The sequence below is a fragment of the Salvia hispanica genome, chromosome 5 (genome assembly GCF_023119035.1).
Source record: "Salvia hispanica cultivar TCC Black 2014 chromosome 5, UniMelb_Shisp_WGS_1.0, whole genome shotgun sequence".
NCBI lineage: Eukaryota > Viridiplantae > Streptophyta > Magnoliopsida > Lamiales > Lamiaceae > Salvia > Salvia hispanica.
Genome location: NC_062969.1, coordinates 26,507,530 through 26,520,705, shown reverse-complemented (window position 1 = coordinate 26,520,705; position 13,176 = coordinate 26,507,530). Strand labels below are relative to the sequence as shown.

Genomic DNA, 13,176 nt, shown 5'->3' with positions numbered 1-13,176 from the left:
ATTATGCATTAAAAATAGAAATTTGAAAAAATGTCAATTTTTAAAAGTAGGATATAATCCAATGCTAAAAAATGAAAGATGATAAAAGTGTGATTAAGTTCCATTAATATTCACATAAAACTTTAACATAAAATTATAAAAACTAATTTATTTCTAATGTGTTCTTCAAAATATTATTGGGAATCTAAGTACTATACTACAAATTAATATAAAAAAATAAAAGTTAAGAAAAACACAACTTGCAATATGATAAATATATGATACTATTAAAATTCATACAAATAATATACACTACATGGGTTGAAAAAATTGATATAAATTTGTAGGCGAAAATATTGGAACAATAAGTAAATACTTGGCTTGTTAACTGCATATATAGAAGTTATAGGTATTAAATTCATTAAAGTCATATTAAATTCGAAAATTGAGTGTCAAATATTAAAACATTTTAAATTAATTTTTATTTATATATTTAAAAAAGTATTAGAATTTTTTTTTACTTTCCGATAATATTTATGTTATTTTTTTTAAAACTCCCTTTTGTATAGATTTTTGAGTTTATGTGTAACACATAAATCGCGTAATAGTTTGTATATTTAAGGGCCAATAGCCCTAATTTATTTAATATATTTATTCGCTCATAATAGAGAGCAACTTCATCGCTGACTATTTATCAATGTCAGAACGAAGCCTACAAATGATTTACTAATTCAAAATCTATCTAGAAAAAAAAAAGATGAAATAAATTGCGAGAAACGCTTGATGATGGAGGCATGGTCAATTTTTGTTGACAGCATCCTTGACAGCATCCACAGCACCTTGTGCCTTGGCTTGTGCCTGACATCCAGCCTGAAACACAATTTTAATTATGATATAATTATGTAATTACAAATGAGAATTGAAGGCAATATAATTTATTTATTACATCCTGAAGGGATTCCTTAGCGGATTGAGCAGCGTTGCCGGCCTTGTCGAGGAGCTGGCTGCCCTTCTCCTGGGCTCGGCCTTTGGCCTCGCCGGCTCTGTAGCTTGCACTCTCTGTGTTATTCATATTTTCTGCTTATTATCAATTACGTACAAATTATTCTTGCTAGTGTGTTATTGTTGGTGGTTTTGTTGAGGTATATTTATAGTCTGTCAAATGTGCGATTCATGCGCCAAATCCAAGAGTCACAACCATGTTTTTCATTTTACTAAGAATGGTGTGTGAAATGTGCGGTTCAATACGCGAAATATAAGGGAGAATGGTTTCGTTATTTTTATAAATCTATATATAGGTCTACGATTGCTATAGAGAGACACCTAGTATAAATGCATCTATATATTCTACTACTATATCACATCATCGTAGACATATAGAGACGATAGCTGGAAAAACAAACTTATTAAATTGATAATTGATCCATGATTCACAAACATGTTAAGAGCAATACAAGATTTGTAGCCAAAATCATGACAAATACATCAAAGATAAATAAAACCAGTAAATCAATCAAGGTAACGTTTATTAATTCTATAGAAATTGGTAGGGGGGGAGATACGCTGAGGATATTTTGTTGATATGGTTGAATGAGCATGTGATCAAATACTAACTAGTTTTAGTAATTAATAATTAATATCAATTTTGTATGTTAAAAATATTAACATAAAATATAAATTTATCAATATTTTTGTGTTGATAAAATTTTATTTTTGTGTTGATATTTAAATTTACATGTTATTGATATAGTTATGTCCTTGTATTGGTAATTTTAATACACAGAATTGAAAGTTATTAATTATTACTATAAAGTAGTTAGCACACTAACGCAATGGTTGAATGAATCTCCAAAATACTCCCCCTGTCTCATTAAAAATGAAATGTTTCTAAAAATGAAAACAATATTCTCTCTATTTTTTCTTCTCTCTTACTTTACTCTCTCTTCATTAACTCACAAAACAACACTATATAAAATCCCGTGCCGAAAAACAAATGTTGCATATTTAATGGGACATAAAGAGTATCAAAATTGGGGTATTTTATGAGGCGTAAAGTAAGAGAATTGAAATTTATGGGGTCATAATGCAAACTAGGAAATTCTCGTTGGAATCGCATACAAACGACGCTACCTCACTCCACTCCTCCACTCCTAGTTTCTCAAATTCATATATGAAAGACTAAATCGTTTTCTGAGTTTCGAGATTTTAGATTCTTCAAAGGTACAAAACGCTATTTGCAATCACGATGATCATCGATTTACTAGTATCTCATTTGATGTAATAGTTATTGTTGTTTGTTAGTGAATTTCCGGGTGAATATGATTCTTAATTGATGTTTTCAATTGGATTTAGTTGCTTCGGTCTCGACCTTGGCACAAGTTCAATAATTTTAAAAAGTAAATTGCTCCTACATACTTGCTTGGCTATTGATTTATTTATTTGTCTTAGGTTTGCAATCTTGCTTCTTTTTCGTGGGTTTCTGTTGTTTATATCTGTAATCAAGTGCATTGCCCTAATTATACGATGATACCAGAAATTTGTATATAAAGATATAAATTTGTTTTTATTCTCCTAATCGATTGCTCAGTTGCATAGGTCGAAAACAGTGTTATAGCTTAAGGAAATGGTTAACTCTAAGGAGCCAAAGAGAAGGGTTGCTTTTATTCTAATTGATGGGGTGGGAGATGTATCACTTCCCAGATTTGGCTATAAGACTCCCTTACAAGTTGCCAATGTCCCTAATTTGGATGCAATAGCATCGGCTGGCATCAACGGTCTTATGGACCCTGTTGAAGTAGGCTTAGGTTGTGGAAGTGATACTGCACATCTTTCTCTATTGGGCTATGATCCTAGGATCTATTATCGAGGCCGAGGTGCGTTCGAGTCCATGGGCGCAGGTTTGGCAATGTCACCTGGAGATATCGCTTTTAAAGTACGTGTGTGCTACTGCTATCTTAAGTTTTTCTTTTACTGTTAACTAATATCCTGCAAAGTTTAGTTTCTTTCTCAAACTTCTGGTAGTTTTGTGTATTTATGCTTAAGTTTTTAGTACTTTTGTTTTTAGATTGGTAAATTGTCATAATTGGGATGTAATTCAAACTCTTCTTATTTCATCTCAAAAGGAAAGATACATTTTCATAGAGAAAAAGTATTTTATTGCTGCGTCTTAACAACAGCCTGCCTTGTACCAACAGTAGCCTCAGTTTCACTGACATGTTCTGTATTGATTCAATAGAATTGTTCTCTACTTACTACTCATTTTCACTTTCCTAATAATTCAGAACCATAAACAATGTAGCTGATTTTCATTGTGCCCGTCTTTTTATCTCAGTCCAACTTTGCAACTCTTGATGAAAGTACTGGTGTAGTTACCAGCAGGAGGGCAGACAGGCATTTTGAGGAAGAAGGTCCCGTTCTTTGTGCAGCGCTGGACGGACTCAAGCTGCCTTCTTTTCCTCAATACGAAGTTAGAGTCAGGTGCATGTTGTTCAAGATTTTACATATTTATGCAAACACACTCACTTTATTGAATAGTAGTAAGCCAATGTTAATGAATTGCATTCAAGTTGTGTTGTGACTTCTAAGAAGTCAGGCTTCTATGCGCTGCTAATGCTACTGTTGCCAATTACAAGTCATGTGATATTATAATCTCTATAGGTATGCCACAGAGCATAGATGTGGGGTGGTTGTTAAAGGACCAAAATTAAGTGGAAACATATCGGGAACAGACCCTTTGAAGGATAATCGCCTGCTTTTACAAGCTCAGCCTCTTGATGATTCTGATGAAGCAAAGAATACGGCTTCAGTTGTTAATGAGTTATCGAAAGAGATATCCCGAATTTTGGTTAATCATCCTGTGAATGCTAGAAGGGTTGCCGAAGGAAAGAATATAGCTAATCTTGTCCTTTTACGAGGTTGTGGGATTCGAATTGAGGTAATCTTTCATAAAAAGTTATCAGCATTCGCGTTTTTTAATCAAAAATCCATTTAGATAACTGTATATTTTACTGGTGAACTGCTTCTTAACCAAAAATGATAAATCCAGGTCCCCTCATTTGAAAAATTGCACGGTTTGTGGCCTTGTATGGTTGCTCCTACTAAAATCATTGCTGGTTTGGGTTTATCCCTTGGTATTGATATTTTAGAAGCTCCGGGAGCAACAGGGGACTACAGAACCCTGTTAACCTCAAAAGCAACTGCAATAGCCGGAGCACTCTCAGCTCCTTCTAACTCATGCCCCAATGTCTTTGTACCTGGGTCAGATGAACATAAACCCGGCAGACCTGATGGCTATGACTTTGGCTTCTTTCATATTAAGGTGGTGACACGACATTACAAATTCCCATCCATTCACTTCATCACTTATATAATTGTGCTTATCATACATGGTTCCCTCTAATATCTGTTATACTTGATTTCTAGGCTTTGATACTATGCTAGTACTGTTTTTTCTTGCATATGATAAACAAGAAAGCATTTTGTTCAGAAAACTTAACTTTTTGTGTGTGGAAAATACGTCAATGTTTTTCCCCCTCAAACTTTTGCAGCCACCTGTTAAAATCTCTGCAAGGATATTGGTTCCAAATTTTTACTTATCTGTCTCAGTTCTGCTCTTTTCTCCTCGCATTGAATCTAAATATCTGAAAGGTTCTGTTTTGTTGTCATCTGAGTATCTTCAAAAATGTTGCTGATTGCAGGCAATAGATGATGCTGGTCATGATAAAGCCAGTGTCTTCAAAGTAAAAGGCTTAGAAGCTGTTGATAAAGCTATAGGCCAACTAGCTAAGCTCCTCTGGCAAGCAGAATCAACAGGGGATTTCCAATATCACATTTGTGTCACTGGAGATCATTCTACTCCTGTTGAATATGGTGATCACAGTTTTGAACCAGTCCCATTTACCCTGTGTCGTTTGAAAGACTTCATTGGTGCTGTGGGTGGGGAATCATATCTTTCTAATATTTCCCTCGATCCCTTTCCTCTTCCAACGGTTGAGCCTGGTGATGATTTAGCACAAGCTGACAGAAGTCAAGAAGAGAAACAGGGCAAACAGGGCCAGGCTTTCAGAGGTGACAAAGTTTTCGAGTTCAATGAGATAGCAGCAGCCAGAGGAATTCTAGGGCGCTTTACTGGTAGTGAAATGATGGGGATCATAAAGGCTTTTCTTAAGCTTTAATAATAGCTCCTGTATCCATTTCTGTGTAAGTATACCTTTAACCTTGTGACAAGACCATTTATGCTAAAAAAACATTTCAGCAGGTAAGCAGTAGTTCTTCTCTAGTTTGTTCCTTGCACTTGACACATGTAATAATGGGTTTCGTTGTTCACTTTGTTTTGAAAGTGAAATAAAACATTCGTTGGAATCCTTCTCAGTGCCTTGTAACAATATCTATTGTAACAGTGCTTAGCATCTGTTTTCCAGTTGATAAATGAAACAGAAAACACCAAATCTTCTATATCTCTGCCTGCCACTCTCTACTAAGGAATTTCTCATGGTATCAGGAAGATATTGTAGAAGTGATTTTGGTCACGAATAGTAAGTAATTGATTTTCAAATAAGGTTTTGCGTGATGGTCAAAACTCAAAAGAATACTAGCACCTTTTCTTGTAACGGTGGGATCTGCCGGCTGAGGCCAAGGCCAGAAACCGTGGCGTCATCCCTAGAAGAGGATACATGGTGCCGTCTCTGTAACACAAGGCATATCAAATCAAACGGTGTGTCCTCCCTACTATTGCAACAGGATGTCGAAACAAAATGAAATAGTAGTACTAAGGCTAATTTGATGAGCAGGAAATGCAGCCTCTTCGAGCATGTCTGATGAGTTCAGAGCTTGCATTCATGAGTGTTTGTGAATATGCAAAAGTAAGTATTTGTTGTAACTTGTATGTCAAAAGTGACCTTTGCTGAGAAGAAGGGATGATGGAACACTTCATGGAACCGATCTTGGGGGTTGCAGTGGCAGGTGAGAGCCGCAGAGCTCCGGCCTTCTACTTTATTTAATTGTTCAAGTATATTTCAACAAGGCCTATTAGCTCAGTTGGTTAGAGCGTCGTGCTAATAACGCGAAGGTCGCAGGTTCGAAACCTGCATGGGCCACTTTCATTTTTGTTTTTTTTTTTTGTGTTGGTTTACTGAACTATACATTTGCATGACGTGGAATGCCACTTGATGGCGTATTATGTATACAAGTTATCTATTCCACTCACAAATGAATTATCATTGTTTTAAATACATAATCGATTTAAAACCTCCCATGTCATAGTTCGATCTTTTAGGACCACTTTCAGAGTTAGTGAGAAATACCTACAATATCCAATCAAAAATTAATACTAACTTTTTAATTGAAAACTTCTATCGGACATGTATTTCACAAACCTTTAGAATTTGCCCAGCAATTTTTTTTTTCAGAATTTTCGATACATGGCAGTTGGATATGGAAAGATCATTCAAGGGTTGTTCATTTTGCAAGATTGTATCCGTGATTAAATTTATAGTATGTTTGGTTCATAAGATTCAATCCAACAACTCAATCCTAGATGGATAATCATTGGATAATTAGTCATAGTTAATCTTCATGACTAAAATAATCTCACAACTCAATCCTAGATTGTATCTTGATATTATTTTATCTTGGAAATCGAATACCACCAACTCAGAATGATATACTATTTGTACGTATTTTAAAAATAAAATAGGCAAATATATTTGGAATCTCATGCTAACAATCATATCCTAATCCAGTCGTCTAGTCACAATATATGTAGTATAAATGACTAATGAGTATTGTGCATCTATAATCTGATCCACATTACCGTATTACCATTCTATAGATCGCGCCACATAATAGTCTACAATGAATAATTATCACATCACATATATCGGCATTAGATGATCTCAATTAAATCATCATCCATACAAATATGTACACAATGAACAACTTACTTAACAACGAAATGATGAATACCAAATATGCGAGTGAATTTTATACAATTGCTTCTTGTACAACCAACTTCAACCTATTTTCCTTGGAACCTTTCTCATTCCTGAAAACTCCCCTTTCTTTTCTCACAAAACATAAAGAGTGATTCTGTTTTTCTCTTATTCAAAATATTAAAATCAATCATCATGTCTAAATCTTAAATTGCAATGAAATTCCAGGCGTCGGAGCTTCCAGTTGGGAAGCCTGAGCCACGAAGAAAAGCATCAAGACTTACTCCATTGATTGCTCTAGTAATTGTTATAACAATTCCATTATATTATCCAGCTTTAAGAGATTCATGGAAACAATTGTACAAAACGACGTCGCCACCGTACGTGGATTCAATCACTCCGATGGAATCCCTTCCAACTGAGAACCCTTGCTCCCCCGTCTGCCACCACGATACGGCCACAGCGGTGGACAACCACCTCGCCCCCATAAGGAAAAACAATGATAAGGATAAGGTGATTGTATTCCTCTTTGAATTTGTTACTCATGCAATGGTTTCTTTAAATAGCATTTCGTTATGTTTGCAATAAAGGGAATGATAGAAAGACTTATACACTGGTTTTATTTCTCTCGATGTGAAATATTGTTAATTATTTTTATTTTCTTTCGTTTGCCAATAGGGGAGAGGAAGAAGGAAGAGAAAGAGAAAGAGAAGGCCGCAAAAGGAGGATAAGGGAGTGCAGTGGAAAAGCGCAAGCGATGATCAGAGTAGGTATCGCGGGGAGATAAGAAGGCGAGTGTCCGATGAGGATCAGTGCGACTTGTTTTCGGGCGAATGGGTGCCGAATGCGTACGGCCCGTATTACACGAACGACACGTGCAATGCAATTCAGGAGCACCAGAATTGTCTCAAGTTCGGGCGGCCCGATAGGGGTTTTTTGAAATGGAGGTGGAAGCCCGATGACTGTGAGCTGCCTCTCTTCGAGCCGCGGCAGTTTTTGCAGCTTGTTAGAGGGAAATCCTTAGCTTTTGTAGGCGATTCTGTCGCCAGGAATCATATGCAGTCTTTGATCTGTCTCTTGTCCAGAGTAAGTACTCCACTCCTTCCGTCCCCCATCAATTGGTACCGTTTGACCTGTCACGAATTTTAAGAAATGAAATAGAAAGTTAGTTAAAGTTAAAGTAAGAGGGGAAAAAAATGAATACGACTCAACTAAGTTGTCACGAATAGAGTATAAAGTAAGGGTGACAACTAATTATGGACGGACTAAAAATGAAATTGGTGACAATTAATTGGGAACTGAGGAGTGTATCTAACTATATCACGTCTGAATTATCATTTGGGACAGTTTGATAGAGTAGATAATTGATCTATTTTTGAAAATGACTTAAAAAAAAGTAAGTTGTTTTATTTATTTATCTTTCCTAAATTATTTATCAGGTTGCAAATCCGGTAGACATGTCGAAACCATTGGACCAAAACCAACGGTACGAATACAGAGAGTATGACTTCAACATCTCCATGTTTTGGTCTCCTTACCTAGTCAAAACCGAAAAAACCGATCTGAACGACGAGCGCCGCCCTTTCAAGCTCTACCTGGACGAGCCCGACCTCCACTGGACCTCCCAGATCGCCCTCTTGGACTACGTGGTCATCTCCGCAGGCCACTGGTTCTTCCGGCCCACCTACTTCCACCTCCGCGGCCGCCTCGCGGGCTGCCTATACTGCCCGGAGCCCAACGCCACCCACCTCAGCGCCTACTTCAGCTACCGCCACGCCTTCCACACAGCCTTCCGAGGCATGAACGAGGGCGGGTTCAGGGGCGTGGCGTTCCTGAGGACGTACGCGCCGTCGCACTTTGAGGGGGCGGCGTGGGACAAGGGCGGAGACTGCGTGCGGAGGCGGCCGTACAGGAGGGGCGAGGTGGAGCTGGAGGATTATGGCCTCCAGCTGTATGTGATACAGCTGGAGGAGCTGAGAGTTGCGCAGGAAGAGGGGAGGAGGAGCGGAGGGACGTTCAAGCTGTTTGATGCGACGGTGGCGATGCTGCTGCGGCCGGATGGGCATCCGAGTAGATATGGGCATTGGCCCGTGGAGAATCAGACGTTTGCGAATGACTGCGTGCATTGGTGCTTGCCTGGACCCATTGATGCTTGGAATGATTTTTTGCATCAGTTATTAAAGAGACAAGTAGATTCTAGATTATAGCACTTTGTTTTTACTTTTTCATCTTAATTGCAACATCCATTAGTACCGTGACATGCCTCAATTTGGTTAAACAATGGAATTTCTTATACCAATAATTCGATCAGTGCTCCTCTCAAAAGTTTTGAGTACATAAAAGATCACATTATCATAAACCAAAAACAACAAAACAAACTAACTCTTAAGAGAGAGAGAAGTGTGACTACCAAATCATTTTCAAGGTTGGCCCTCGAATCTCCCTTGCGCTAATTAATCTGGAAAAAGAAATTACATGTTTGTTTTCCAAGAATTTAAACAATTCAGTTTTTCACCTTTCTACAAAAATAACATTCAATCTGCAAGGTTCAAAATCTTGTATTCGAGCTTAATTTGGAGCTACTTGATTAAAGTCCAAAACATGTAATTTGTTATCCAAATTAATTAGGTGAACTTGTTCTATCACATGCCCTACTAATTATATTAATTGCTAGTACATACTGATACAAAACAAAGCTCTAATTAATTATTAGCCGAAATAGTAGAAAAGGCACTCTCATCTCTCGGTAGAAATGATTCCATTTTCCAAAACACAGCCAAACAAGCAAGGCCATAGTCTATCTATTCTTGCCAAAGACATTACTCAACTAACCCATTAGAAGCTCCAAATGGAATTTCTCCCCATTCGAAAAGCCCGAAATTTGATAAGAAGAAAGATAATTTGGATAGCAACAGCAGCAGCGATAATACTAGTGACCGCAATCTGTGTGAGCAACCCGCAATACGCCTCTCCGCCACCAAAAAGCCCATCAATGGCGCCTCCGGCACAAGAAGCCTGCGATATCTTCAGCGGGGATTGGATCCCCGACCCGGAGGCTCCGTACTACACAAACAAGACATGCTGGGCTATCCATGACCACCAGAACTGCATGAAATACGGACGCCCCGATTCTGACTTCATCAAGTGGCGGTGGAAGCCCGACGGCTGCGAATTGCCATTGTTCAACCCCTATCAGTTCCTCGATATCGTCCGGGGCAAGTCCTTGGCCTTCGTCGGAGATTCTGTTGCGAGGAACCAGATGCAGTCCATCATCTGCCTCTTGTCTCGGGTATCACACTCACATTCATCTCCTTTCTTTTTTCTTTAGTTGTATGAGTAAATATGAATATAAACCGTCCGTGTTGGCATAGTAATAGAGTGGTTCAGATTTGAGGTTAAAGGTCTTGAGTTTGGGTTTGAGTTCACTGTAACCTGATTTTTAAATTGTTGTTTGTTCTTTTTTTGCTTTTTTGAGTTTTAGTTAACCTGTCACTCCATTTGGCAGTTCAAATTTTACAAAAGAGTTAATGGAGTCAGTTTACCCTAAGGCTGACAACCATGATTTTTTGACCCCATGTAATTAAAATGGTCTCTATCATTTGACATTGGTAAATATTGGGAAATTTTTGGCCTTATTATTACAAGTTGCAATCATCCTATATTTAGCCAGCTAAGATCTATAATTTTGATGTACAAAAGTGATGTCTTTTCCAGTGTAAATGTTGCATATATTTTCGAAATAGACAAATATGGATTTTAAAATAATAAAAGGGGAATCCAATCTTGACGACATCTCCAGCTCTGCAATTGGAATTATTTATATATAGGATTCTCTTTGAACCCCATGTTTGTTTTTAAGCGTGTCCTAGCTCGTCCCGGATAATTCGTCTTAATCTTCCATTTCGGTCTGTCCCACATAATTTGTCCCATTTTACTTTTACCATTTTTGGTAGTGGACCTCATATTCCACTAACTCATTCATACTCACATTTTATTATAAAACTAATATATTAAGGTAGGACTCACATTCCACTAATTTTTTCAACTCACTTTTCATTACAATTCTTAAAATCTGTGTCCGGTCAAAGTGACCCGAATTATCCGAGACAGAGGGAGTACTAAATATTACCCTTTTATATTCAGTCCAAACTAACTACTCCTTCCTATCCACATTGAATGTCTCATGTTTGACTTGTGCGGATTTCAAGAAATTATTTGACTTTGTGAAGAAAATTGAGTGATTAAAATTAGTGAAATATGGACCCCACTTTTATATAGTACTCCATCTGTTTCATAGTAGTTGAATCATTTCCTTTTTTTTTTAAAGTTAACACATTTCTTTTCACTTATTCTACTTTTTCTTACTTTATTTTCTCTTTTATCTCTCTACATTCTTCATTTCCTACTTTGTTCTTTATTTATTTAACCCACTTAACACAATTTTTCTTAATCTTCGGGTCGAAAAGAAATGTCTTCACTACTATGAAAACAAATGGAGTATTAGTTTTATAATATAATTGTGAGTAGAATAAGTTAGTAATGTATGATTCATTTACTAAAAAGTAGTTAAAGTGAAATGAGACATTTATTGCAATCTATCCGAATAAAGAAATATGAGATATTTAATAGAGACGGCAGGGAATACTCAACTAAATTGGTGTTTTTTCTTAGTATAAAGATAATGATTCAATCTATACGGCGATTACTCAAATTTATATGTTACTAACTACTAGTAACAGTTACCACACTCCTCATTTCATTAATTTTCTTTATTATGCTTCGGCTTTTCCTTGCAATTTTTTCTAAAGTTAACTATACTCTAAAAATCAATCCAATTTTACTTGCAAATAATCAAATGAATTTACATACATATAGTCACAAAATATAGTATATATCGATATAGCAAGTCGAATATTGACAAACTGATTTTTTGACGACCAGGTTGAGTACCCGATCGACATGTCCCCTCCGACGACCGACAAGCACTGGAAGTACGTGAACTACAACTTCACAATGTCATATTTCTGGTCCCCGTTCCTCGTCCGCTCCGGCGTGAGAGACGACGTCGGGCCGACCAACATAGGCCTCTTCAACCTCTACCTCGACGAGTTGGACGAGTCGTGGACCGATCAAATCCACGGCTTCGACTACCTCATCATCAACGCCGGCCACTGGTTCAACCGCAACACCGTCTACTACGAAAGCCGCCGCGTCGTCGGCTGCCGCTACTGCCTGCTCCCAAACATCACCGACCTCCCAGCAACCTACGCCTACCGCCGGGCCTTCCGGACGGCCTTCCGCGCCCTCGAGAATTTCGCTGGCGTGACGCTCATGCGGACGTTCGCGCCAGCGCATTTCGAAGGTGGGGAGTGGAACGCCGGAGGCGACTGTGTGCGGCGACGGCCGCTGTGGAGCAACGGGACGGTGCTGGACGGGCAAACGTTGGATATGCATGCGGCCCAATTGGAGGAGTTTAGGGCCGCGATGGGGAGAGGGAATAGGGGGGTGAGAGTGATGGATGTGACCAAAATGATGTTGTTGAGGCCCGATGGCCACCCGAGTAGGTACGGGCATTGGGCCCAAGAGAAGGTGGTGTTGTACAATGACTGTGTGCATTGGTGCTTGCCCGGCCCGATTGATTCATGGGCCGATATTTTGCTTCATTTGTTGAACATGGAGGCCCGGAGATAGTATGAAGAGAATGACAAAATGCGGCCATTATCTCATTTTTTTTCCTGACATTTTGTGCATCGATGAGATAATACATCGGTAAACGCCTTTTCCGATGGATATTTGAGGTGAGGTTCACTGATGAAAAAATATGTTAGTAAAGCCTAATTTCTTTATCATGATCGACCTTATAAGATGTCCAAAAGATGATGTGGAAGACCAACAAGTTAGGCACTTAATAATCGAATTTACCCTCACTTAAATAAAATGCACAACGCAAAGGGAGTAACATCTAATTATCTATGCATAATTTGATCTTAACTAAATGCAACAAGACATACAACATCTATTAGTACCGTGACATGCTTGAAACGGAATTTCTTATAGCAATAATTCGGTGAGGGCTCCTCTCAAAAGTTTTGAGTACAAAAAAGATTACACATGATATCGCAAACCAAACAACAAAAATAAAAATAAAAACAAAAACAACAACAACAAAACAAACAAAACTCTTAAAAGAGAGAGAGGTGTGGCTACCAAATCATTTTCAAGGTTGGCCCCTCGAATCTCTCTTGCACAAAATTTACGTGTGTTGAAC

The 13,176-nt window shown here is 38.0% G+C and overlaps 4 protein-coding genes and 1 non-coding gene across 6 annotated transcripts; 4 read left to right on the top strand and 1 right to left on the bottom strand.

The window, feature by feature from the left end:
* Window positions 1-584: 584 nt before the first annotated feature.
* On the bottom strand, window positions 585-1,086 carry LOC125191329 (stress-induced protein KIN2-like). Its single transcript, XM_048088868.1, has 2 exons — window positions 926-1,086; window positions 585-849 (listed from the first exon to the last, which is right to left on the bottom strand). Exons 1-2 carry the CDS (start codon window positions 1,049-1,051, stop codon window positions 778-780), a joined length of 198 nt encoding a protein of 65 aa, XP_047944825.1. The 5' UTR covers window positions 1,052-1,086; the 3' UTR covers window positions 585-777.
* A 978-nt stretch (window positions 1,087-2,064) lies between these two features.
* Window positions 2,065-5,435, top strand: LOC125191328 (probable 2,3-bisphosphoglycerate-independent phosphoglycerate mutase). Of its 2 annotated transcripts, none has more exons than XM_048088867.1 (6): window positions 2,065-2,199; window positions 2,575-2,911; window positions 3,311-3,456; window positions 3,637-3,913; window positions 4,025-4,297; window positions 4,677-5,435. In XM_048088867.1, exons 2-6 carry the CDS (start codon window positions 2,603-2,605, stop codon window positions 5,151-5,153), a joined length of 1,482 nt encoding a protein of 493 aa, XP_047944824.1. In that variant the 5' UTR covers window positions 2,065-2,199; window positions 2,575-2,602; the 3' UTR covers window positions 5,154-5,435. The 2 variants fall into 2 exon arrangements, with proteins under 2 accessions (XP_047944824.1, XP_047944823.1); XM_048088866.1 differs by having other exon boundaries at window positions 2,068-2,199; window positions 2,567-2,911.
* Window positions 5,436-6,000: 565 nt separating this feature from the next.
* TRNAI-AAU lies at window positions 6,001-6,074 on the top strand. Its single transcript has one exon. It is a non-coding gene; the product is annotated as a tRNA-Ile (tRNA).
* Window positions 6,075-7,124: 1,050 nt separating this feature from the next.
* Window positions 7,125-9,162, top strand: LOC125189725 (protein trichome birefringence-like 19). Its single transcript, XM_048086967.1, has 3 exons — window positions 7,125-7,421; window positions 7,587-7,994; window positions 8,348-9,162. Exons 1-3 carry the CDS (start codon window positions 7,125-7,127, stop codon window positions 9,113-9,115), a joined length of 1,473 nt encoding a protein of 490 aa, XP_047942924.1. The 3' UTR covers window positions 9,116-9,162.
* Window positions 9,163-9,642: 480 nt separating this feature from the next.
* Window positions 9,643-12,754, top strand: LOC125187421 (protein trichome birefringence-like 19). Its single transcript, XM_048084012.1, has 2 exons — window positions 9,643-10,197; window positions 11,850-12,754. The coding sequence occupies exons 1-2, from the start codon at window positions 9,757-9,759 to the stop codon at window positions 12,597-12,599; spliced, it is 1,191 nt and encodes a 396-aa protein (XP_047939969.1). The 5' UTR covers window positions 9,643-9,756; the 3' UTR covers window positions 12,600-12,754.
* The last annotated feature ends 422 nt before the right edge of the window (window positions 12,755-13,176 follow it).